Below are 27,532 nucleotides of genomic sequence, written 5' to 3'. Positions count from 1 at the left end.
TAGTTATAAGTGCCTCTTAACAATGCCAGAAGTAACTAATGAACACTCTCCTAAGTGGTCAGACTAAGCCCACAGCTAAAAGCTGATGTGGAATGACAGGTGTGTGGCACGGATAGCCACAAGAGACAAGCACCTGTCGTGTTTGGAGAGACAATGACTGGAATGTGGAGTTGGACAGCAAACGAAGTTGAAAGATAGGAGGAATTGCCAGATCGGGAAGAAAGGAGATGGAATTCAAAAGAGTAAAAGGAAAGGGGGCAGTGGGATGGAAAAAAAAGAAAAGTGTGCAGCATGCTGGGATTTCAGTCGTAGTCTGTTAAAGTGGACAGGAGGTATGAAAAAACAAATTTTAACCAATAATCTCTGAAGAACGGTCTCAGTTGGTAACCGTAACCGTAAGTAAAATGTGTTGAGTGCGTTTCTTTCTTTCTTTCTTTCCATAGTTTATTCAGAAACTTATTAATACTATCCATCCCTTGTATCCTATCCATTCATTGTCTACATTGGCAACCAGGAAATTTTGTCCATTTTTCTTTATACGGAAAACCAGGAACTTGCAACTTTTCCCCATCCTTTGTCTACAGAGGCAGTCAAAAACTTACGTGTATCGTCCATTTACAGAAGCCACCAAGAACTTGAATAGTGTTGCCACATGCATCCAGAACTTGTATATCTACCCATTCATTCTTTCATAAGCAACCTGGAAAATAATATGTATACTTATTTTATTTTGCCCAATTCTACTCCCCATACTATTAGATTTTCTGAATATTTCAACAACTAGTCAGAATAAGATCGTTTTTGTCTTACAGCACTGCACCCCAGTTTTTCAAATCGGCTCATTTCGGTCCTGGGAAGGGAATCATTTGGCTGGATGATGTCTCGTGTAACTCTACATCAACCTCTATAGCAACTTGTGCTCACCGTGCCTGGGGCACCAGTGACTGTAAGCATTCAGAAGATGTTGGCATTTCATGCCCCGCAGGTAAATGTTTTTTTAGCTTTTTTCTTTCTGGTTGCACATGTTATAAAAGGTGTGAGATGTTATGTATTCACGTAGCCTGTGTGGTCAGTCTAGGATTGATCCCCATCAGTGGGGCCATTGGGCTTTATCTCGTTCCATCCAGTGCACCACAACTGGTATGTCAAAGGCCAGTGTATGTGCGAACCTGTCTCTGGGATGGTGCATGTGAAAGATCCCCTGCTACTAATGGAAAAATATAATGGGTTTTCTCTCTAAGACTATACATAAAAATTACCAAATATTTATCATCCAATAGCCAATGATAATAAATCAATGTGCTCTAGTGGTGTCATTAAACAAACAAACTAACATGTGTTGTACAATAATGGGATGGTATATAGACCTGGATGTTTGATATTTGCAGGGCTTTAGATTGCACTAAAATCAAGGTGATAAATGTTGTGCTCAAAATAAGTTTGCACAATATAAACACACTCAGACTAACACGTTCACCTTAAGCCATTTCACCTGAAAACACACCCAAACTAACAAGTTCACCTTAAGCCATTTCACCTGAAAACACACTCAGACTAACAAGTTCACCTTAAGTCATCTCACCTGAAAACACACTCAGACTAACACGTTCACCTTAAGCCATTTCACCTGAAAACCACTGAAAGTTTTAGCTTTAAATACTTTAAATAAGTTTGCACAATATATAAACACACTCAAACTAACAAGTTCACCTTAAGCCATTTCACCTGAAAACACACTCAGACTAACACGTTCACCTTAAGCCATTTCACCTGAAAACACACCCAAACTAACAAGTTCACCTTAAGCCATTTCACCTGAAAACACACTCAGACTAACACGTTCACCTTAAGCCATTTCACCTGAAAACACACTCAGACTAACACGTTCACCTTAAGTCATTTCACCTGAAAACACACTCAGACTAACAAGTTCACCTTAAGTCATTTCACCTGAAAACACACTCAGACTAACAAGTTCACCTTAAGTCATCTCACCTGAAAACACACTCAGACTAACACGTTCACCTTAAGCCATTTCACCTGAAAACCACTGAAAGTTTTAGCTTTAAATACTTTAAATAAGTTTGCACAATATATAAACACACTCAAACTAACAAGTTCACCTTAAGCCATTTCACCTGAAAACCAATGAAAGTTTTAGCTTTAAATACTTTAAATAACTTGTAATGCATTTCTGAATGTCTACAATTCTTCAGGAACTGTTAATAAGATTGTGGAGCCAAAAAAAGACGTATCTATGCTCAGAACAAACCAAACCCCCCCTCCCCTTTTTGACACTATAATGGGCTGAAGAGTTGTAGATGCTACAAACAGAACAACATAATCATCAAACCAGGCAGGAGATTTTTTAAGCTTAGAGCTACAATATTGTAAAGCCATCGTAAGCTATCACTTCAACCTAGTGACATCATAGACTACAATGTTTTTACGATATTGTAGTGCTAAGATAGCTTAAAAAATCTCTTGCCTGGTTTGATGATTATGTTGTTCTGTTTGTAGCATCTACAACTCTTCAGCCCATTATAGTGTCAAAAAAGATCAAGCTGTGCTCAGAACAAACCAAAAACTCCAAAAACCTGTTGTCCAAATTACTGAGTTCTAAAGCTCTGGTTTGATGTTTGTGTTGATGTTCTGTTTGTAGCATCGTCCCTGTCTGTACAGCTTCGGCTTGTTGGAGGCGGAGGTCAGAATCGGAGAGGTCGGGTGGAGATAAAGCACAACGGACAGTGGGGGACGATCTGTGATGATGGCTGGGGACTCAAAGAGGCGGCAGTCGCCTGCAGACAACTTGGCTTTGCTAAGCAAGTTATCTTATCATATAATTTATTTTTTATGACCCATGTGGGCTAAAATATCCAGCATAAATATTTTTGGAATATATGCAGATTGCTTCTAAAGCCAGTGGTTTAAAAATTATGATGTTTGGTTGATTGTTCACTACCATGACTACAGCAGACATTTTCGTAAATTTGTTAAATTCTTATTACTATATCTCTATAGAGACGCTATTTAATTTTAATGTGTTTTTTTCACTATAGTGGTTTGTCAATCCCAGTCCCCAATGCATATTTCGGACAAGGCAATGGTTCAATTTTCCTGGATGATCTGGACTGTAATGGAACGGAAAGTAACATTGGCGCCTGTTCACACACTAACTGGGGAATAAACAACTGTGCCCACGGAGAAGATGCTGGAGTTATGTGCTTGCCACGTAAGTTCTCCTTATTTATTGGAACGGGATTTAGCTCAGTCGGCTGCTTAAGCGCTGAGGTGCTTGCTTAACAGGATCAAACAGCCTCAGAGGATCAATTCAGCTGATTGGTGTTTTTTTTATTCCAACCAGTGCACCACAACTGGTCAAAGGCTGTGGTATGTGCTGTCCTGTCTGTGGGAAAGTGCATATAAAAGATTCCTTGCTGCTAATGGAAAAATGTGGCAGGTTTCCTCTGATGATTAAATGAAAAAATGTGGTGGGTTTCCTCTGATGATTACAAGTCATAATTACCAAATGTTTGACATCCAGTAGCTGATGATTAATTAATCAATCAATGTGCTCTGGTGGTGTCGTTAAACAAAACAAACTTTATTTAACTATATTTATTGCTGTAAGTTGCCTTAAATCCCTCCATTAGAAACTAAGCACCAATATTGTACCTCTTTGTTCAAACCATAGTTAAGTTAACCAGGAATTAGTGTACCATTTTTAAAATGTATTTTTTATTTGCATCATCAGAAATGTTTTATATAGGTTTGTTTTTATAGTGAACTAGTAAAGTTTATGACTAATATGTAAGTTTCTGAAAGCAAAGAACTGTTAAAAAATAAAACATTGGTGAAAGATGGTTCATGTGCATCTCCCGAAACCCAGTCTTGGTGTTCCCATGTTGTACTGATGGTTATAAAACTCAATGTTATAAAACTCAATGTTATAAAACTCAATTAGACATGCTTTAGTAGTGGTTAAGGGGAAATGATACTATTGCATGCAGCACCACTATATTGAGCAGCAATAGACTTGTTAACCAGCAGAATGACAGTAGCATGATGTCACAGAGAATAGGAAATATACATGTATTGTGATGCAACAAAATACTGTCCTTTTATAATAGATAGGATAATTTTAGTTTTCAAAACATGTTTTCTCATATATATTTTTTGTTTGTGTCAAAGTAGGGAGAAAAAAGAAAACAGTTTTGGCAAAAAGAGATGATGTTCTGTGAAATTAAATACACTTCTATAAAAAATTGTATGATTCAAGGAGATTGTGGTGTACTTCTGTTAGTCCTAAAATAGATGGTAATCTCACCTGTCATTTTGGTTTTGTATTCAATAAAATATCACATATCTTAGTGTAATTTGTATTCAATAAAATATCACATATCTTAGTGTAATTCGTATTCAATAAAATATCACATATCTTAGTGTAATTTGTATTCAATAAAATATCACATATCTTAGTGTAATTCGTATTCAATAAAATATCACATATCTTAGTGTAATTCGTATTCAATAAAATAATCACATATCTTAGTGTAATTCGTATTCAATAAAATATCACATATCTTAGTGTAATTCGTATTCAATAACATATCACATATCTTAGTGTAATTCGTATTCAATAAAATATCACATATCTTAATATAGGTCATTTTATGACATTAATATAGATATGTGGGAATAATGCCTCCCCACCTCCCAATTATCCACCCCGACCCCAGCCCCACCCACAACCACAATGTAATTTTTGATGGAAAATAATGTTATTTGTACTCTTTCATGTTAAGAACATCGTTGATCATGCAAATGAAGGTGTTTTTAAAACAAAAGTGCTCAAATGAAATATGGTGGACTTTTTATGAATTTGTATCTATGTATGGGGTATTTCAAGCTCTGACTGTAAATTGTTTTTATCGGTGACCTATGATTTGTTTTTGACATTCCAGTAATATAAGGATATCTTTATAATATGTGAAAATTTCAAGAAGGTGTAACGACTTAAATTTAACTGAATAGTATCATTTCCCCTTAAGCCATCGGACTTGATGCTGGTAGGTACTGGGTTCATATCCTGGTACTGACTCTCCCACCCAAGGTGAGTTTAACTGGAAACTGGAAAGGTGTGATTTCTCTCTCACTAACCATTGATCCACTGAGCTGGGCCCACATTCCACAAAACGATCTTAGTGCTAAGATCATTTTAAATGTATAAGGTAGTGCAAAGATCCTGGACAGACAGCCCAAATAGCTGAGGTGTGTGTGCCCAAGACAGCATGCTTGAACCGTAATTGGATGTAAGCACAAAACTAAGTATAAAATAAACAAAGAAAGACATTAAATGACGTTCATCTTTACAGCTGCGACTGCGGCTCCTGTGAAAGTTAGACTGGTTGGCGGATTGTCGCAGTACTCAGGACGCGTGGAGGTGTTCTACGACAATGTGTGGGGGACGGTGTGTGACGACTCATGGGATACCCATGATGCAACAGTCATCTGCAGGATGATATTTGGCCCGGGAGTGTAAGTGTTCAGTGTTTGATTATATTGGTTTCCCTTTAAGTCACCAGACTTAATAGTGGTTCTACAGAACACAGGTTTTCTGTCAGAGTGGACCAGGGGTTCTCCTAACTAAATTGGTCTAGGGATTATGTTTAATGTGTCAATGGAATAGAAACAGCTACATTCTAATTATTTGAATATAGCTACATTCTGAATGATTACGGTAGTACTAAACCAAATAACTTCTGGCTGGGTCAAAGTTCGAGGTGCACCCAACTTTTGATAGAGACATTAATACCACAAGTCCTGTGATTGGTGATAAATGTGTGTTGGTTGTGAAAAAAAAGAGTTTCATCTGGACAAAAAATGTACGCAATTGTATTTCATCTAGTACCTCTGTGTCAAGTAGCCTTGTGCTTGAAACATGTATGGGGTACCTGTAAAAAAAAGTACACAAATTTTGTGCGGAACTAGGGTAGTCATAGACGCTATCTGTTATCTCTGAAATGAGCAGCTTGACCTCCAATATGCTGCCAGTTGGAGTTTTAGCTACATATGTGACTATTGTCATCTATGGGATTTGATTTGGTAGTATACACCCTTAAATGTATGAAAAAAATACAAATTTAAAGCAATATCATTTTTTTTACACACCCGATGATGAGTACATCATTTGTTATTAATGATAACACACACCACACACCAATAACATATGTGTGATATCAGTTTAAAGACATAAGCCTTGCAGCATCTAGGTGATGACCTGGTTGCCACAGCCATATCATCCAATCAAATAAGCACAGTTGAAATTGATAGTTTTGTGACATATTTATAAGTTAACTTGAAAATTATTTCTCTGTGACACATAAGCACAAGCTCCATCAATAAGTTTTAGTTGGAAAAAACATTTAAATTTAATTTAAAACATGTTTTTGAGGGTATGACGAAGAAACAGCAGACAAAACTCATGTCTGTTATTTTACATTGTTTAAAACAACTCGTTGTAAGATAAATGGTATCTATAATGACCACTCATGTAGTATTCTCTATATAATAAAATTAGTGGGGCCCACTTCCCACTAGCCTCTGTCTGCACTTCCATTGCCTATGTTATCTTTACTGTGTTAACAGGACAAGGACAGCCACACACAGTGTTGGGGGGTGGGGGTGGACCTGTTGCCTATGTTATATTTACTGTGTTAACAGGACAGGGACAGCCACACACAGTGTTGGGGGAGGGCGAGGACCTGTTGCCTATGTTATGTTTACTGTGTTAACAGGACAGGGGCAGCCACACACAGTGTTGGGGGGGGAGTACCTGTTGCCTATGTTATGTTAACAGGACAGGGACAGCCACACACAGTGTTGGGGGAGGGCGAGGACCTGTTGCCTATGTTATGTTTACTGTGTTAACAGGACAGGGACAGCCACACACAGTGTTGGGGGAGGGCAAGGACCTGTTGCCTATGTTATGTTTACTGTGTTAACAGGACAGGGACAGCCACACACAGTGTTGTGGGAGGGTGAGGACCCATCTGGCTTCTGTCTGCACTTCTATTGCCTATGTCATGTTTTCTGTGTTAACAGGACAGGGACAGCCACACACAGTGTTGGGGGAGGGCGAGGACCCATCTGGTTGGATGACGTGGAATGCACTGGTACGGAGACTTCCATTGCGAACTGCACGTCGAAGGGATGGGCTGAACATGACTGCTCACACGCCGAGGATGCTGGGGTGCTCTGTAACACACGTACGTCTTTATCTCAAAATTTGTTTATGTTGGCTTTTGTCACAGTTGTTTCAGAATTGATCAAGTGGGGTGGAAGGGAAGACGACAGGCAGTTGGTTTATGTAACATTTTTTTATGTGTTTAACTTTTGTGTTGTTCGCACCAAACACAGGCATGGTGGAGCAGGAGGACTGGGGTGGCTCTACTCCCTCCCCCCAATAATTTCGGATCAAAAATATTATTGGTAGTAAATCTGAAAGCAGAGATCAATTTTACTTCTAGAATTCAGGAAGTTGTATTTCAGCACATCTAGTTTTAAACATTTTACGAGGGAACATACCCCGAACCCTGTAGAAATTTTGCTTTGCACCCTTGATCCCAGACGCCCCACCCCCCCAGTGACTATTTGCTTCTGCCATGCCTGAAACCTCAAGTCGCAAAATGTATATCATGCATTATTTTTGTTGCAGCTACATACTCCAGATAGCAATGATTGTTCACGATTTTGGGGTTCGAACTATCTCTACTCAAGCAAATGTTTAGTTTTTTTAATACATTTTCTGGGGGGAGCATGTCTCCCCCCAACCTGATAATTCACTGGCAACAATCTGGACCAACCCACTAAAATTTCTGCCCACAAGCCTGTTTACACATCATAAACATGCTAAGGTGCATATTTTTGTAGCACCCACCACCCATAATATTTTATAAATGTAAATCATACATAAATAACAAAATAACAAAATGCATATTTGGCTGTGGTTCATTACCTGTTGGTTCGTAAAGATACTTGTCAATTCATTCACTCTAAACTGTTGTTTAAATGTTAAAATTTAGGAACATGCCACAATGTGGACATCTTACAATGGAAGAAGTTGAGAGTTTTGGTTGGGGGTTTTTTTAACGATATTTAAAGAAATATGCTGAAAATATATACTTCCCCTTAATTAATTTTGTTGAGTATATTTATGACTGTTGTAAATACATGTATTTCTTCACAGAGACTAGGATCAATCCCTGTCAGTGGGCCTGTTGAGCTATTTCTTGTTCTAGCCAGTGCACCATGACTGGCCATGGTATGTGCTATCTTGTCTGTGTGATGGATCCATATAAAAGATCCCTTGTTATTAATGGAAAAATGTAGCAAGTTTTCTCTATATATGTCAGAATTACCAAATGTTTGACATCCGATAGCCGATGATTAATAAATCAATGTGCTCTAGTGGTGGTGTTAAACAAAACAACTTTTATCTTTCACAGAGAGTGCTCCAAAGCTTCAAGTGCGACTGGCCAACGGTCCTTCTCCTATGGAAGGCCGCGTGGAAGTGCTGCACAACGGACAGTGGGGAACGGTCTGTGATGACTACTGGACAAATGCCGATGCTGCCGTCACGTGTCGGTCACTGGGATTCTCAACGTGGGTTTTTAGTCACAGATTTTCACATAGAAACAGTGTAAATGTATTACCGGTCTTTGTGGCTGTAGTGTATTTTAAGCTGTCAAAGGCGGATCTAGGGGAGCCAGGGGTGGTGTGATCCCCCTCCAAACCTCCTCCAAAGTTCCCTTGGTATTCCGCCTCATGTCATTGTGGCCCCCCTAAATGGATTTTCTGGATCCGCCACTGGCTGTGTTCACACTTACATAAGTTAAACTGGTTTAACTATACTGGTTTAGCTCAAACACTTTTGGTTGGAGACGATGAGTGTTCACACATGTAATAGCTAAACCGGTATAAGGCGGAAGGGTAGGTATCCACACATGTACAAGACATCAAAACAACATTGGATTACAAGTCTGTTAGGCAACTGCCAATGCACTTACTGCTTTTTCTGACTGTGACATCACTGTTACTTCTGCCTTATACAAGTTTAACTAAAACAGTTTGCATTCAGACTTACATTTCAACGGTTTTAGTGATACCAGTTTCAGTAAACCATATACTGAAGTGTTTTACCTATACTGGGATAGAGAAAATATCACGTTCATACTTACATTTTGAAATTGTTTAGTTATACCAGTTTACTTAAACTATTTTAAAGTGTATGTTTATGATAAAGTCGATAACAATATAGAAACTATTATCGTTTTGAACCTACTACTGATTTAGTAGTGATGGTTTAATGTGTTCCTACTGGCAGTAGCTATAGTGGGAAGTTCCATATTTGCGCAGTTGATAGAGTGCTGGGCCCCGTTCCACAAAGCCATCTTAGCCCTAAGATCACCTTAAATGCATAGCTACCTTATGCACTAAGGTGATCTTAGTGCTAAGATCGCTTTGTGGAACGGGGCCCTAGACTGTCATCCTTAGGGACTGTGATTCAAATCCCCTAAGTGCAAGTTAAGTTTTCTGTCACACCAAAGCCAAGTGAAATTTTATCTACCTTTGTTTATGGCACAGCAGTGTTCACAGAGAATGAACTAAAGGACTAAATAAGAGAGAAATGAGAAAAAGTAACATTGCAAGAAATCAGAAAATTCTATTTTCCTCATGAATAAAAGCATTTGAGGCCAGTCTACGAGCAAGATGATGGACACATTGACCACCTTTTCAAGTAAACAAAAGTAGACAAAATTTCACTTAGCTTTTGGAGTCAGTTTTGAATCTATTGCTGTTTTAACAATATTTGACCTATGAGCCTTCAATTTTCACAAAATGTGGCAAATATTGTTATAGTAATGACCGTGAATTATTAAAATTACAGTTCCCATTCTTTTTATACAATTCCATATTCAGTAGGATTATCATTGGGGGGGGGGGGGGGGCACTTATCTTTTGGTGTAGCAGTTTTTTACTTACAATTTTGAATCTCTTGCTATTTTAACTATATGTCCTATAATTGTAGGGTGGACTTTCTTTCTGTATTTTGAACACTGTTTTTAGGATTTTGTTTTAGGACAGGACTAGTATTGATATTGTTATTACTATTTTTTGTATACATTTCACATTTATATATTTATTTATAAACATTGGATCTGTCATGTAAAGTTATTGTATTAAGTATGATTATCAATTTAAAAAAAGTTAAATAAAAACCCCAACAAAATATATATTCTATGGCGTAAAATTTTCACTAAAAGTGACAAATATCCATATAGTAATGGGTGTGAAATGTTACAAGAAGGAAGGAAGAAAATATTTATTTAACGTCACACTCAACACCTTTTATTTACGGTTATTATGGCATCGGACATATGGTTAAGAACCATACTGATATTGAGAGAGGAAACCTGCTGTTGCCACTTCATGGGCTACTCTTTTCGATTAGCAGCAGGGATCTTTTATATGCACATCCCAGACAGGATAGTACATACCACAGCCTTTGTTACACCAGTGGTGGAGCACTAACTCGGAACGAGACAAAGTTACAATCCCCATACTTTTTAAATAATTCTATATTCAGTAGGGTTATTTTTTTGTTGTTTAGGTGTGTGTGAGGAGAGGCTTTCGTTTTTTGTTGTATTATTATTTTATTAAAATATTTTATATATATAATGTATATATATTCGTTTTTTGTTGTATTATTATTTTATTAAAATATTTTATATATATAATGTATATATATATTTTTTTTAAACATTAAAAAAATGTTTGTTGTTATTTTTCTGTTCAGGGATGGTGCTACCAGCATTCTCAGGGCTCACTATGGCCAGGGATCAGGAAGTATCTGGATGGATGATGTGAAATGTGTGGGCACGGAGGCCAACCTTGGACTGTGCACGTTTAATGGATACGGGAACAACAACTGCCACCACACAGAAGATGCCGGGGTTCGGTGCCAGCAAGGTACAGTGCAATATTCTTGACTCGGACAGTCATTAAAGTGACGGACACTAGTTTTTAAACACCATGACGTATTTTTCATTATTAAAGCCGTTTTTGTCAGTTTAAATTAGAAGTACATGCAGGGCCGGATTTAAACCTTGGGGGGTCCGGGGCACTTCAGGTTCGGGGGCCCCTCAACATAGAAATTAAATTAGATACAAACAGGGCTGGATTTAAACCTTGGGGGGTCCGGGGCACTTCAGGTTCGGGGGCCCCTCAACATAGAAATTAAATTAGATACAAACAGGGCTGGATTTAAACCTTGGGGGGTCCGGGGCACTTCAGGTTCGGGGGCCCCTCAACATAGAAATTAAATTAGATAAAAACAGGGCTGGATTTAAACCTTGGGGGGTCCGGGGCACTTCAGGTTCGGGGGCCCCTCAACATAGAAATTAAATTAGATACAAACAGGGCTGGATTTAAACCTTGGGGGGTCCGGGGCACTTCAGGTTCGGGGGCCCCTCAACATAGAAATTAAATTACATGACAACTAAAAATATTAACTAATTTTATAATTATTAAAATTTTTTATAAAGGAAGTGGATTTAATCTGGGGGGGCCCCTCAGCCATGACAACTCTAATTTTATAATTATTAAAATTTTTTATAAAGGTAGGGGGCCCTAGGCAATTGTCCCCTTTGCCCCCTTATAAATCCGGCACCGAGTACATGTACTTACATTTTATTATTTAGAATAGTCATGTTCGTATACTTGAACTGGTTCTGATCATCCAGGTTTTTGTAATAACCCAAAATGCATTGTTTATGATTCTAAAAACGCACGTTTATCTGAGAAGTAATGGTTATAGAAACAAGCTGTGGTTTATTTTGAGATGATATTTCCATGTTTAAACTTCACAGACTTCAGCCTCTCTCTGCTATTACCTTATCCTAATGTGTGTTGCAGGTTTGTAGATTAACTGAACTTACCGTCCATTTCCACAGGCTGAAATGGGTTATTATTGAACATGTATTTTTTTTAGTGTTTTGACTCTCTGACCTACTAACATAGTTTGTTGTTGAATAGTAAACATACTTTTTTAAACATGACTTCATATCCTTTTTTCTTCAAAACTATCTCTATCTTTCTGTCATTCTTCTCTTTGTCTGTCTTGTGTCTGGAGGCAAGATGTAGCCCAGTGGTAAACCGCTCGCTTGATGAGTGGTCAGTTTGGGATCCATCCACGTCAGTGGGCCCATTGGGCTATTTCTCGCTCCAGCCAGTGCAACATGACTGGTATATCAAAGGTCACGGTTTGTGTTATCCTGTCTGTGGGATGGTGCATATAAAAGATCCCTTGTTGCATTAGGAAAAATGTACCGGGTTTCCTCTGATGACTGCATGTCAGAATTTCCAATGTTTGACATACAGTAGCCGATGATTAATTAATTAATGTGCTCTAGTGGTGTCGTTAACAAAACAAACTTCTTGTTTTTGCTGTTGTTTTACTATTTTTAAAAATTGATTGATATACATTCTTTTGATTATCAGTACCAGTCCTAATTTAGCTGCTTATATTCACCAGAATGGAGCAGATATGCACCATTGGAAAAGTTCCAGAGCAGCCATATTATTGTAAGTTGCAGCACATGCTTCTAGAACTGGGCGGTATTGAAATTTCAGGCACTGGATTGGTATCGGTATTTTTGTGTATAATTTACCTCAGTATCGGTATGGTATTCAGTATTACATGTAATACAGTACCGATACCGATACTGATATCAATCGGTATTTTCAGTATACTCAGTTTTAAATGCATGCCCGAGGTAAGTCTTGCCCGTTAATTTCATCTAAATAAAATTAAATTCCATACACAAGGCCCTCATCTCTCTCTTCTTTTCAGCTATTTTGTGTTCATCAGATATATTGTTAGTGCTTTACTAAATGGCGGATAACATTTTTCAGTACTGAAATTTTTGTAATTTGAAATTTGCTTGGTATAGTAAATTGTTACTGACATGATACCGATACTGAACGGTATATATGGTATACCGCCCAGTTCTACATGAACAGTAAATCGTTATTGACATGATACTGATACCGACTGGTATATACGGTATACTGCCCAGCTCTACATGACTGCAGCTCATTAATGGTAATGATTGTCTTTTGACCATGTAATCCTCTACAAATAATTCACTGCATCAATGACCAGCTTCATGTTTAATATTGTCTTTACAGGTGGCGTATCGACATCTGTTCAGGTCAGATTAAGGGGTGGCACCTCACCCCAGGAGGGTAGAGTGGAGATATTTTATAACAACACGTGGGGCACAGTTTGTGATGACTTCTTTGATAAGCATGCTGCGAAAATCATTTGCAAGATGCTAGGCTTTTCAGCGTAAGTGGTTCAACATATACGGTGTTGTTGCATCTACTGATGAGATATATCACTCGGTACTGTATAGTTAAACCAAATTAGAGTGCTATATGTCTCGTATGTCACACATTGTGATGCAACCATTGTTTTATTTCACTTCAGTTTCAGTTGACTGTCATGCTTAAATCCAATTACCATTCATGCTATGTTTGATCTATTATATGTTTAACAAAGAACCATTTTAATATGCCCATCTTTGATGGATCATATTATGGTATGGCGTTGTTCATCCATTCTTCCGTTTGTCTGCCTGTATGTACATCCGTACACTTTTTGTTTCCAGAGCGTATCATTCTTATCATTTCATTTGAGATCACCAAACCTTGCATGCAAGTTCAACTTGGGATGGTGGTGTGTCGCATACCACTTGGAATGGCTATGTGTTGCATACCATAACTACTTTAGTTTGAAACATCTTACAATGCAGCAAAGTCAGGAATGTCCCTTTAAGTGGTTGCAAGATTGTGTAAATTTCTAATGTACTAAATATGGAATTTATATTCACTAAATATGCTGGTAATAACCAATAATTTATGCTGCAATTCAAAATACTCAGTTAACTTGCAGTCCTGTGTAACATGTACATCACAGGTACTCTTGTTCATTAAGACATATTTCACAAGACTAGATGTGAAAACAAGTATTATTATAAACAAGAAACTACGTTTTAGCTACACATGCACATGGGGGGGGGGGGTTGGGAGTCAAATGGGTTGCGGTCGAACTCCCCTCCTCCCCCTGCTCCAAGTAAAAAAAAAATTTCAATGTATTTTTCAGGGGAACAGGACCCAATTACCTTCTAAAAATTTGTTCGCCACAGTCTACATTATTTCATGTGCACATGCCTGCCATACCACACAATGTTATTTGAGAACAAAGAATCTTTAATGCATTCTATTTAATTTTGTTTGTCAGTGTGAACGTCTTGCCACGAGGTGGGGCTTACTTTCCGAGTGGGACAGGCCCGATCTGGCTTGATGACGTGCACTGTACGGGAAACGAGACCAGCATCACACAGTGTGGACATCGTGACTGGCGCAACAACAACTGCGGACACAGTGAGGATGCGGGCGTCATATGTGGAGGTAATATCATGGGAAGCAAATTTACACAGCACTGTGCAAGTTGTATACCAGCAGATAATATGTGTCCATGCATACAGGCATATGTAGGATTATTTACTTTTGACTTCCATGCAAGTATCGAAATTACTATATGTTAAACATCAATTAACTGTAGTTTAAAAATGTGTTGAGGTGTCATTAAATTGAATTTGATTTAATGAATGTTTAATGAAACCCCTGCATAAAAAAACCCATCAGGTTGCAATTTCAGGTAAGGTATATTAAATTTTTAGTATTTAATCCCTTTGATAAAGATCGTCCACATTAAATTTCTTAATGTTGAACACCATTTTTTTTATTATATCCTTTGGCTATGCCCGATAATCTAGATTGTATAAAAATTAGTCTCCATTTTAACACTCAAGAGTGGGGTATTTTTTCCCCCCTGTTTTATGCTTCAAAGTATTAAAAATATGACTGCAGATGTGAATGTTTACAAAGGCAGCTTACAGTAATTGATGGTGATAACATGTTGTTACTACTGTAGGTGGTTTAGTATTTTGCATAAGTAAATAATATTATAATATTTGTTTATAATTGCTTATGATTTGTAGGAGCTGCGACCAAGTCTCCGATACGTCTGGTAAACGGTGCCACCAGGTTTCAAGGAAGAGTTGAGATTTTTCATGCTGGTCGATGGGGATCAGTCTGTGATGATGATTTCGATGCAAAAGAGGCTCAGGTGGTCTGTCACAGCTTAGGCTTCCACAGGTTTGTAGCTTTATCACACTCTGGGCATCCACAGGTTTGTAACTCTATCACACACTGAGGTTTCCATAGGTTTGTATATCTTTCATACACTGGGTGTCCATAGGTTTGTATCTCTATCATACACTGGGTGTCCATAGGTTTGTATCTCTATCACACACTGGGCGTCCATAGGTTTGTATCTCTATCACACACTGGGCGTCCATAGGTTTGTATCTCTATCACACACTGGGCGTCCATAGGTTTGTAGCTCTATCATACACTGGGTGTCCATAGGTTTGTATCTCTATCATACACTGGGTGTCCATAGGTTTGTAGCTCTATCACACACTGGGCGTCCATAGGTTTGTAGCTCTATCACAAACTGGGTGTCCATAGGTTTGTAGCTCTATCATACACTGGGTGTCCATAGGTTTGTATCTCTATCATACACTGGGTGTCCATAGGTTTGTAGCTCTATCACACACTGGGCGTCCATAGGTTTGTATCTCTATCACACACTGGGCGTCCATAGGTTTGTATCTCTATCACACACTGGGCGTCCATAGGTTTGTAGCTCTATCATACACTGGGTGTCCATAGGTTTGTATCTCTATCACACACTGGGTGTCCATAGGTTTGTAGCTCTATCACACACTGGGCGTCCATAGGTTTGTAGCTCTATCATACATTGGGTGTCCATAGGTTTGTAGCTCTATCACACACTGGGCATCCATAGGTTTGTAGCTCTATCACACATTGAGCATCCATAGGTTTGTAGTTCTACCACACAGAGGTTTTCATAGGTTTGTAGCTCTACCACATACTAAGGTTTCCATAGGTTTATAGCTGTCACAGTTTAGGCTTCCATAGATTTGTAGCTCTACCACAGATTAGGCTTTCATAGGTTTGTAGCTTTGTTACAGCTCAGACTTCCATAGTTTTTGTTGATCTGTCACAATTTAGGCTTCCATTAGTTTGTAGCTTTATCACAACTAAGGCTTATTCCATATGTTTGTTGCTCTGTCTATCTGTCACAGTGTAGGCTCCATAGGCAGTTTTTTATTGCCAAAAGTCATTTTCATTTTCTGGTTATTTTTTTCTTTATTTGTTTAGTTCTCAGGCCAGAGCCTATTCCAATGCTCACTTTGGATCGAGCACCGGTCCCATATGGCTGGATGATCTTGTGTGTGTGGGGGACGAACAGTACCTCGACCAGTGTTCATTCCGCGGCTGGGGAAACAACAACTGTGCTCATGGGGAGGACGTCGGCGTCATCTGTCAATGTAAGTTGTTATCTGTTACTTTTTGGGCAGGATGTAGTCCAGTAGTAAAGTGCTCGTCTGATGTGCAGTTGGTCTATGATCGATCCTTGTTGATGGGCCAATTGGGCTATTTCTTGTTCCAGCCAGTGCACCACGACTGGCATATCAAAGATTGTGGTATGTACTATCCTTCTGGTGGGATGGTGCATATAAAAAGATTCCTTTCTAGTAATGGAAAAATGTAGCAGGTTTCCTCTCTATGACTGTGTCAAAATGACCATATGTTTAACATCCAGTGGGCGATGATTAATAAATCAATGCGGTGTTGTTAACCAAAACAAAAGTTTTTTACTATCCTGTCGGTGAGATGGTGCATATAAAAAGATTCCTTTCTAGTAATGGAAAAATGTAGCAGGTTTTATCTCTAAAACTACAAGTCAAAATTACCAAATCAATGTGCTCTAGTGGTGTTGTTGAACAAAACAAACGTTTTTTACTATCCTGTCGGTGGGATGGTGCATATAAAAAGATTCCTTTCTAGTAATGGAAAAATGTAGCAGGTTTTATCTAAAACTACAAGTCAAAATTACCAAATCAATGTGCTTTAGTGGTGTTGTTAAACAAAACAAACTTTAACTTTAGATACTTAACATGTGCTTACCTATTTGCACTTAAATCATACATACTTACTTAATTACATACTTACTTAATTACATACTTACTTATGGATTTGTTTCAGTACCAACAGCGAACGTGCGATTAGTGAATGGAGGCGGTGTGCCAACACAAGGGCGAGTTGAGATTCAGATCAACGGGACTTGGGGAACAGTCTGTGATGACCTGTTCGACAGCAGAGAGGCTGGGGTCATCTGTGCAATGATGGGTTTCAGCCGGTAAAACACTGCATTACATACAAATATTTTCATTTCCCACTGCGGGATCTGTGGTCTAATTCTCTAAACTCTCACAACTTTGTGATCTCGCAATGCAATGTTAAAAGACTTGCAAAGAGGATGCTTTGTTGTCTAATAGAGCCTAAGAGACCTTTGTGAATTAGGCCCCTGGTCAGTAGAGAGTTTTCCTGATGCAGGATCAAAACTCCTTGGTGAACCCATTCTGTGAATTGTTTTTTCCCTGTCCCAACCAGTGCTCCATGACTAATATATCAAAGGCCATGGTATGTATTGTCTTGACTGTGTGAAAATGCATTATAAAAGATCCCTTGGAAAAATGTAGCAGCTTTTCTCTGAAGACCACAAATCAAAATAACCAAATGTTTGACATCTAATAGCCGATGATTCATATATCAATGAGCTTCTGTGGTGTCGTTAAACAAAACAAGCTTTAACTTTTAACTTTTCATGTACATGTAGTTGTAATTTAAAATATGCTAAGATGTTGTTAAAATAAAATTGTCTTCCCTGTAGAACTGGAGTCCAGGCTGTGTCGAGGGCTAGTTAAATATGCTATGATGATGTTAAAATAAAATTGTCTTCACTGTTGAACTGGAGCCCAGGCTGTGTCGAGGGCTAGTTTTGGACATTAAATATGCTATGATGATGTTAAAATAAAATTGTCTTCACTGTAGAACTGGAGTCCAGGCTGTGTCGAGGGCTAGTTAAATATGCTATGATGATGTTAAAATAAAATTGTCTTCACTGTTGAACTGGAGCCCAGGCTGTGTCGAGGGCTGGTTTTGGACATTAAATATGCTATGATGTTGTTAAAATAAAATTGTCTTCACTGTTGAACTGGAGCCCAGGCTGTGTCGAGGGCTAGTTTTGGACATTAAATATGCTATGATGTTGTTAAAATAAAATTGTCTTCACTGTAGAACTGGAGTCCAGGCTGTGTCGAGGGCTAGTTAAATATGCTATGATGATGTTAAAATAAAATTGTCTTCACTGTAGAACTGGAGCCCAGGCTGTGTCGAGGGCTAGTTTTGGACATTAAATATGCTATGATGATGTTAAAATAAAATTGTCTTCACTGTAGAACTGGAGTCCAGGCTGTGTCGAGGGCTAGTTAAATATGCTATGATGATGTTAAAATAAAATTGTCTTCACTGTAGAACTGGAGCCCAGGCTGTGTCGAGGGCTGGTTTTGGACATTAAATATGCTATGATGTTGTTAAAATAAAATTGTCTTCACTGTAGAACTGGAGCCCAGGCTGTGTCGAGGGCTAGTTTTGGACATTAAATATGCTATGATGTTGTTAAAATAAAATTGTCTTCCCTGTAGAACTGGAGCCCAGGCTGTGTCGAGGGCTAGTTTTGGACATTAAATATGCTATGATGATGTTAAAATAAAATTGTCTTCACTGTAGAACTGGAGCCCAGGCTGTGTCGAGGGCTGGTTTTGGACATTAAATATGCTATGATGATGTTAAAATAAAATTGTCTTCCCTGTAGAACTGGAGCCCAGGCTGTGTCGAGGGCTGGTTTTGGACATCAAATATGCTAAGATGATGTTCAAATATTATTGACTTCCCTGTAGAACTGGAGCCCAGGCTGTGTCGAAGGCTGGTTTTGGACATTAAATATGCTATGATGATGTTAAAATAAAATTGTCTTACCTGTAGAACTGGAGCCCAGGCTGTGTCGAGGTTAAAATAAAATTGTCTTAACTGTTTGTCCAGGGCTGGTTTTGGACATTAAATATGCTATGATGATGTTAAAATAAAATTGTCTTCACTGTAGAACTGGAGCCCAGGCTGTGTCGAGGGCTGGTTTTGGACATTAAATATGCTATGATGATGTTAAAATAAAATTGTCTTCACTGTAGAACTGGAGCCCAGGCTGTGTCGAGGGCTAGTTTTGGACAAAATATGCTATGATGATGTTAAAATAAAATTGTCTTCACTGTAGAACTGGAGCCCAGGCTGTGTCGAGGGCTGGTTTTGGACATTAAATATGCTATGATGATGTTAAAATAAAATTGTCTTCACTGTAGAACTGGAGTCCAGGCTGTGTCGAGGGCTAGTTAAATATGCTATGATGATGTTAAAATAAAATTGTCTTCACTGTAGAACTGGAGCCCAGGCTGTGTCGAGGGCTAGTTTTGGACATTAAATATGCTATGATGATGTTAAAATAAAATTGTCTTCACTGTAGAACTGGAGTCCAGGCTGTGTCGAGGGCTAGTTAAATATGCTATGATGATGTTAAAATAAAATTGTCTTCACTGTAGAACTGGAGCCCAGGCTGTGTCGAGGGCTAGTTTTGGACATTAAATATGCTATGATGATGTTAAAATAAAATTGTCTTCACTGTAGAACTGGAGTCCAGGCTGTGTCGAGGGCTAGTTAAATATGCTATGATGATGTTAAAATAAAATTGTCTTCACTGTAGAACTGGAGCCCAGGCTGTGTCGAGGGCTGGTTTTGGACATTAAATATGCTATGATGATGTTAAAATAAAATTGTCTTCACTGTAGAACTGGAGCCCAGGCAGGCTGTGTCGAGGGCTAGTTTTGGACATTAAATATGCTATGATGTTGTTAAAATAAAATTGTCTTCCCTGTAGAACTGGAGCCCAGGCTGTGTCGAGGGCTAGTTTTGGACATTAAATATGCTATGATGATGTTAAAATAAAATTGTCTTCACTGTAGAACTGGAGCCCAGGCTGTGTCGAGGGCTAGTTTTGGACATTAAATATGCTATGATGTTGTTAAAATAAAATTGTCTTCCCTGTAGAACTGGAGCCCAGGCTGTGTCGAGGGCTAGTTTTGGACATTAAATATGCTATGATGATGTTAAAATAAAATTGTCTTCACTGTAGAACTGGAGCCCAGGCTGTGTCGAGGGCTGGTTTTGGACATTAAATATGCTATGATGATGTTAAAATAAAATTGTCTTCCCTGTAGAACTGGAGCCCAGGCTGTGTCAAGGGCTGGTTTTGGACATCAAATATGCTAAGATGATGTTCAAATATTATTGACTTCCCTGTAAAACTGGAGCCCAGGCTGTGTCGAAGGCTGGTTTTGGACATTAAATATGCTATGATGATGTTAAAATAAAATTGTCTTACCTGTAGAACTGGAGCCCAGGCTGTGTCGAGGGCTGGTTTTGGACATTAAATATGCTATGATGATGTTAAAATAAAATTGTCTTTCCTGTAGAACTGGAGTCCAGGCTGTGTCGAGGGCTGGTTTTGGACATTAAATATGCTATGATGATGTTAAAATAAAATTGTCTTAACTGTAGAACTGGAGCCCAGGCTGTGTCCAGGGCTGGTTTTGGACATTAAATATGCTATGATGTTGTTAAAATAAAATTGTCTTCACTGTAGAACTGGAGCCCAGGCTGTGTTGAGGGCTAGTTTTGGACATTAAATATGCTATGATGTTGTTAAAATAAAATTGTCTTCCCTGTAGAACTGGAGCCCAGGCTGTGTCGAGGGCTAGTTTTGGACATTAAATATGCTATGATGATGTTAAAATAAAATTGTCTCCACTGTAGAACTGGAGCCCAGGCTGTGTCGAGGGCTGGTTTTGGACATTAAATATGCTATGATGATGTTAAAATAAAATTGTCTTCACTGTAGAACTGGAGTCCAGGCTGTGTCGAGGGCTAGTTAAATATGCTATGATGATGTTAAAATAAAATTGTCTTAACTGTAGAACTGGAGCCCAGGCTGTGTCCAGGGCTGGTTTTGGACATTAAATATGCTATGTTGATGTTAAAATAAAATTGTCTTCACTGTAGAACTGGAGCCCAGGCTGTGTCGAGGGCTGGTTTTGGACATTAAATATGCTATGATGTTGTTAAAATAAAATTGTCTTCACTGTAGAACTGGAGCCCAGGCTGTGTTGAGGGCTAGTTTTGGACATTAAATATGCTATGATGTTGTTAAAATAAAATTGTCTTCCCTGTAGAACTGGAGCCCAGGCTGTGTCGAGGGCTAGTTTTGGACATTAAATATGCTATGATGATGTTAAAATAAAATTGTCTTCACTGTAGAACTGGAGTCCAGGCTGTGTCGAGGGCTAGTTTTTGGAATTATATGCTATGATGATGTTAAAATAAAATTGTCTTCACTGTAGAACTGGAGCCCAGGCTGTGTCGAGGGCTAGTTTTGGACATTAAATATGCTATGATGATGTTAAAATAAAATTGTCTTCACTGTAGAACTGGAGTCCAGGCTGTGTCGAGGGCTGGTTAAATAAATGCTATGATGATGTTAAAATAAAATTGTCTTCACTGTAGAACTGGAGCCCAGGCTGTGTCGAGGGCTGGTTTTGGACATTAAATATGCTATGATGTTGTTAAAATAAAATTGTCTTCACTGTAGAACTGGAGCCCAGGCTGTGTCGAGGGCTAGTTTTGGACATTAAATATGCTATGATGTTGTTAAAATAAAATTGTCTTCACTGTAGAACTGGAGCCCAGGCTGTGTCGAGGGCTAGTTTTGGACATTAAATATGCTATGATGATGTTAAAATAAAATTGTCTTCACTGTAGAACTGGAGCCCAGGCTGTGTCGAGGGCTGGTTTTGGACATTAAATATGCTATGATGATGTTAAAATAAAATTGTCTTCCCTGTAGAACTGGAGCCCAGGCTGTGTCAAGGGCTGGTTTTGGACATCAAATATGCTATGATGATGTTAAAATATTATTGACTTCCCTGTAAAACTGGAGCCCAGGCTGTGTCGAAGGCTGGTTTTGGACATTAAATATGCTATGATGATGTTAAAATAAAATTGTCTTACCTGTAGAACTGGAGCCCAGGCTGTGTCGAGGGCTGGTTTTGGACATTAAATATGCTATGATGATGTTAAAATAAAATTGTCTTTCCTGTAGAACTGGAGTCCAGGCTGTGTCGAGGGCTGGTTTTGGACATTAAATATGCTATGATGATGTTAAAATAAAATTGTCTTAACTGTAGAACTGGAGCCCAGGCTGTGTCCAGGGCTGGTTTTGGACATTAAATATGCTATGATGTTGTTAAAATAAAATTGTCTTCACTGTAGAACTGGAGCCCAGGCTGTGTTGAGGGCTAGTTTTGGACATTAAATATGCTATGATGTTGTTAAAATAAAATTGTCTTCCCTGTAGAACTGGAGCCCAGGCTGTGTCGAGGGCTGGTTTTGGACATTAAATATGCTATGATGATGTTAAAATAAAATTGTCTTCACTGTAGAACTGGAGTCCAGGCTGTGTCGAGGGCTAGTTAAATATGCTATGATGATGTTAAAATAAAATTGTCTTAACTGTAGAACTGGAGCCCAGGCTGTGTCCAGGGCTGGTTTTGGACATTAAATATGCTATGTTGATGTTAAAATAAAATTGTCTTCACTGTAGAACTGGAGCCCAGGCTGTGTCGAGGGCTGGTTTTGGACATTAAATATGCTATGATGTTGTTAAAATAAAATTGTCTTCACTGTAGAACTGGAGCCCAGGCTGTGTTGAGGGCTAGTTTTGGACATTAAATATGCTATGATGTTGTTAAAATAAAATTGTCTTCCCTGTAGAACTGGAGCCCAGGCTGTGTCGAGGGCTAGTTTTGGACATTAAATATGCTATGATGATGTTAAAATAAAATTGTCTTCACTGTAGAACTGGAGCCCAGGCTGTGTCGAGGGCTGGTTTTGGACATTAAATATGCTATGATGATGTTAAAATAAAATTGTCTTCCCTGTAGAACTGGAGCCCAGGCTGTGTCAAGGGCTGGTTTTGGACATCAAATATGCTAAGATGATGTTCAAATATTATTGACTTCCCTGTAAAACTGGAGCCCAGGCTGTGTCGAAGGCTGGTTTTGGACATTAAATATGCTATGATGATGTTAAAATAAAATTGTCTTACCTGTAGAACTGGAGCCCAGGCTGTGTCGAGGGCTGGTTTTGGACATTAAATATGCTATGATGATGTTAAAATAAAATTGTCTTTCCTGTAGAACTGGAGCCCAGGCTGTGTCGAGGGCTGGTTTTGGACATTAAATATGCTATGATGATGTTAAAATAAAATTGTCTTTACTGTAGAACTGGAGCCCAGGCTGTGTCCAGGGCTGGTTTCGGACATTAAATATGCTATGATGATGTTAAAATAAAATTGTCTTCACTGTAGAACTGGAGTCCAGGCTGTGTCGAGGGCTAGTTAAATATGCTATGATGATGTTAAAATAAAATTGTCTTCACTGTAGAACTGGAGCCCAGGCTGTGTCGAGGGCTGGTTTTGGACATTAAATATGCTATGATGTTGTTAAAATAAAATTGTCTTCACTGTAGAACTGGAGCCCAGGCTGTGTCGAGGGCTAGTTTTGGACATTAAATATGCTATGATGATGTTAAAATAAAATTGTCTTCACTGTAGAACTGGAGTCCAGGCTGTGTCGAGGGCTAGTTAAATATGCTATGATGATGTTAAAATAAAATTGTCTTGACTGTAGAACTGGAGCCCAGGCTGTGTCGAGGGCTGGTTTTGGACATTAAATATGCTATGATGTTGTTAAAATAAAATTGTCTTCACTGTAGAACTGGAGCCCAGGCTGTGTCGAGGGCTAGTTTTGGACATTAAATATGCTATGATGTTGTTAAAATAAAATTGTCTTCCCTGTAGAACTGGAGCCCAGGCTGTGTCGAGGGCTAGTTTTGGACATTAAATATGCTATGATGATGTTAAAATAAAATTGTCTTCACTGTAGAACTGGAGCCCAGGCTGTGTCGAGGGCTGGTTTTGGACATTAAATATGCTATGATGATGTTAAAATAAAATTGTCTTCCCTGTAGAACTGGAGCCCAGGCTGTGTCAAGGGCTGGTTTTGGACATCAAATATGCTAAGATGATGTTCAAATATTATTGACTTCCCTGTAAAACTGGAGCCCAGGTTGTGTCGAAGGCTGGTTTTGGACATTAAATATGCTATGATGATGTTAAAATAAAATTGTCTTTACTGTAGAACTGGAGCCCAGGCTGTGTCCAGGGCTGGTTTTGGACATTAAATATGCTATGATGATGTTAAAATAAAATTGTCTTTCCTGTAGAACTGGAGCCCAGGCTGTGTCGAGGGCTGGTTTTGGACATTAAATATGCTATGATGATGTTAAAATAAAATTGTCTTCACTGTAGAACTGGAGCCCAGGCTGTGTCCAGGGCTGGTTTTGGACATTAAATATGCTATGATGATGTTAAAATAAAATTGTCTTTCCTGTAGAACTGGAGCCCAGGCTGTGTTGAGGGCTGGTTTTGGACATTAAATATGCTATGATGATGTTAAAATAAAATTGTCTTTACTGTAGAACTGGAGCCCAGGCTGTGTCGAGGGCTGGTTTTGGACATTAAATATGCTATGATGATGTTAAAATAAAATTGTCTTCACTGTAGAACTGGAGCCCAGGCTGTGTCGAGGGCTGGTTTTGGCCAAGGTTCTGGGCCGATCTACCTTGATGATCTGGCTTGTACCGGGACTGAAGAATCCATCTTGCAATGCTCGGGCAAGCCTCTCCGTCAGACCAATTGTCACCACAACGAAGATGCTGGGGTTCGCTGTCAAACAGGTGAACTAAACATAGAGAAAATAACACAATAATAATGTAGAATATCAGCTTTAACCGGTAAATGTAAGAATGGGAAACTTTGCAAGTCTTGAATAGAATGAAGTCAATCTCTTATATCATTAACCTATTGGTTTTTTTATTCTACAATGCAAATTTTGTACCATCAGTTTAAGCAAGTAAGCCTTTTGTGGTATGTCATGACCTTATTCTGTGGATGTGATAAATTCAAAACCATGCTGTTAATGCATCCATCATGCTCTAAAGATTTCCCAATTAGAATTAACATTTTTCTGGTAGTAAATGAAATTATTTGTTTGTATTTTTTATGGATATGTTGTTAGGTGTATATAATCTTTTCATTTCAAAACAAAAATTAGTGAATTATGAAACTTTAATTCGACCCTTTTCAGTTTAATTGCCAAAATTTATACAAGTGAGGTTAACGCTATTGATTTGTGTGTGTGTTTTTGTTTACTTTAGTTGACAATAACTAATTCTGGTTTTGTTTACTGCAGACATTGAGGGTTCAGTTGTTTTTTCCCTTTAGCTAATGTCCAAGTGAGACTGGTGCATTCTCAAACTCCTAATGCTGGGCGTGTTGAGGTTTACTACAACAATACCTGGGGCACAGTCTGTGATGACATTTTTGACAACAATGCTGCAAAAGTGGTGTGTAAAATGCTTGGCCGTCCATAGTAAGTATATTCTGAGCTTCATTTCAGAAATTCCTAACATTTAGCACATTTAAAAAAAAATCTTTTGAATTCTAAAAACTCTAATGGAAATCTTTGAAAAAAGCTATAAATTTTATTCAAAACATATTAAAATATGTGACCCAAGCTTACAAATGACACAAAATAACACGCCTGTTTATTGGTCTTAGTATTATTATTTTATTTTTTTTATTAATAAAATAACAACTTTTATCTTCTTTTTTTTTAAGATCATGAATTTTAATTTCCCTCACTTTAAAACTTTTATTAAGTGCTGCCGCAGTAGCAGTTCCTCGAGCAAGGTATGGTCAAGGAAGTGGTCGGATCTGGCTGGACGATGTTTCGTGTCGCGGGACTGAGGCCTCCATCATACAATGTCAGCACAATACCTGGGGACACACCAACTGTTTCCACCCTGAAGATGTGGGTGTTATTTGCACTGACAGTAAGTAGCCCATGTGTGAATGTGTATGAACTGCACAGAAGGTCATAATTAAATATTATATCTCTCTCTGTTTTTCAGTTCGTAACTCTCTGTTTGTCTCTCTTTTCTTTCCAACCTTGATCCCTTTGCCCCTCTCTCTCTCTCTCTCTCTCTCTCTCTCTCTCTCTCTCTCTCTCTCTCTCTCTCTCTCTCTCTCTCTCTCTCTCTCTCTCTCTCTCTCTCTCTCTCCTGCCTGCCTGCCTGCCCCCCCCTCTCTCTCTCTCTCTCTCTCTCTCTCTCTCTCTCTCTCTCTCTCTCTCTCTCTCTCTCTCTCTCTCTCTCTCAATCGTTAAACTTTCATAGTGATATTCAACAAAATGTTCCCTCTCTTGATCTCTAGCTCTGGGTGTTTTGTTTTGGCCAAGAGTTGAAATGACCAGATAGCTGTAGTTTAAAATGTGCCAAAGTCTCATTAAATGAATAATAGTTTAAACTTTGCTTAACTATATTCCTTTGCGTTCTTTTCCCCTGTTAATGTTTGATGATACACCTTGACATTAACATTTCTGATTTGGTATGATGCAACCCCTAACTAGAAGACTGAGAACAGGGTTCTAGAATTTTTATAAAATCAACTAGCCATGGGATCAGTGATTTTAAAAATTTACTAGCCATGATTGAAAATTCACTAGCCCTACTTTACTTTAAGTTAAAACAATTTTACTAAATAATAGTAATAATCAGATATGTCACCTAAAGAGGGAGATAGAGCTTAAAAACACTAACATAGGGAGTGGGATGGAGGTAGTATATTCATATTTTACAAAATAGACTTAACTGCAACATTTGACTTTTTTTCACTAGCCATCGGGCATGGCAATAGTAGTTATTTACTATCCCAACATTGAATATCACTAGCCATGGGAGTGGGGCTACCATAATCTAGAAGCCCTGCTGAGAGCAACAATTTTAATTTCTTACAGGGACTACACCAGGTCCTCCAAGGACAACACCTGTTCCTGCACCGACAATGAACCCCGCTCAAGTGTTTGTTAGACTTTCTCAGGGTTTGACAGCATACGAAGGCAGAGTTGAGGTTTACGCCAATCACGTGTGGGGGACGGTTTGTGATGACAGCTGGAACAACACTGATGCCAGCGTCATCTGCGGCATGCTGGGATACTCCAGGTGAAGCAGACTTTCATTTGAAAAAACTTGCTCTTGTTAAAATGGGGAAATGTGCCTTCTACAAAATAATCAGTTTTATTGGTCAAGTTTGTTTGCTTTTTTTTAACAATACCACTAGAGCACAATGATTTATCAATCATCAGGTATTGGATTTCAACCATTTGGTAATTTTGACATATAGTCT

At 38.5% G+C, this 27,532-nt stretch overlaps 1 protein-coding gene across 1 annotated transcript in view; it reads left to right on the top strand.

Annotated features, from left to right (window-relative positions):
- The window catches only part of LOC121383805 (deleted in malignant brain tumors 1 protein-like), an 85,943-nt gene that overhangs the window by 36,939 nt on the left and 21,472 nt on the right, over positions 1-27,532 (top strand). The window contains exons 18-33 of the mRNA XM_041513903.1: positions 813-985; positions 2,663-2,822; positions 3,060-3,232; positions 5,376-5,538; positions 7,105-7,268; positions 8,508-8,664; positions 10,859-11,031; positions 13,252-13,411; positions 14,366-14,535; positions 15,129-15,285; positions 16,378-16,547; positions 17,266-17,419; positions 24,851-25,023; positions 25,571-25,718; positions 26,009-26,181; positions 27,144-27,348. Coding sequence (XP_041369837.1) covers positions 813-985; positions 2,663-2,822; positions 3,060-3,232; positions 5,376-5,538; positions 7,105-7,268; positions 8,508-8,664; positions 10,859-11,031; positions 13,252-13,411; positions 14,366-14,535; positions 15,129-15,285; positions 16,378-16,547; positions 17,266-17,419; positions 24,851-25,023; positions 25,571-25,718; positions 26,009-26,181; positions 27,144-27,348 — 2,673 coding nt within the window. The remainder of the gene's footprint in view (positions 1-812; positions 986-2,662; positions 2,823-3,059; positions 3,233-5,375; positions 5,539-7,104; positions 7,269-8,507; positions 8,665-10,858; positions 11,032-13,251; positions 13,412-14,365; positions 14,536-15,128; positions 15,286-16,377; positions 16,548-17,265; positions 17,420-24,850; positions 25,024-25,570; positions 25,719-26,008; positions 26,182-27,143; positions 27,349-27,532) is intronic.

Source organism: Gigantopelta aegis, chromosome 10 (genome assembly GCF_016097555.1).
Source record: "Gigantopelta aegis isolate Gae_Host chromosome 10, Gae_host_genome, whole genome shotgun sequence".
NCBI lineage: Eukaryota > Metazoa > Mollusca > Gastropoda > Neomphalida > Peltospiridae > Gigantopelta > Gigantopelta aegis.
Note: the sequence above shows the minus strand (reverse complement) of the source record. Positions and strands in the feature narration are given on the sequence as shown.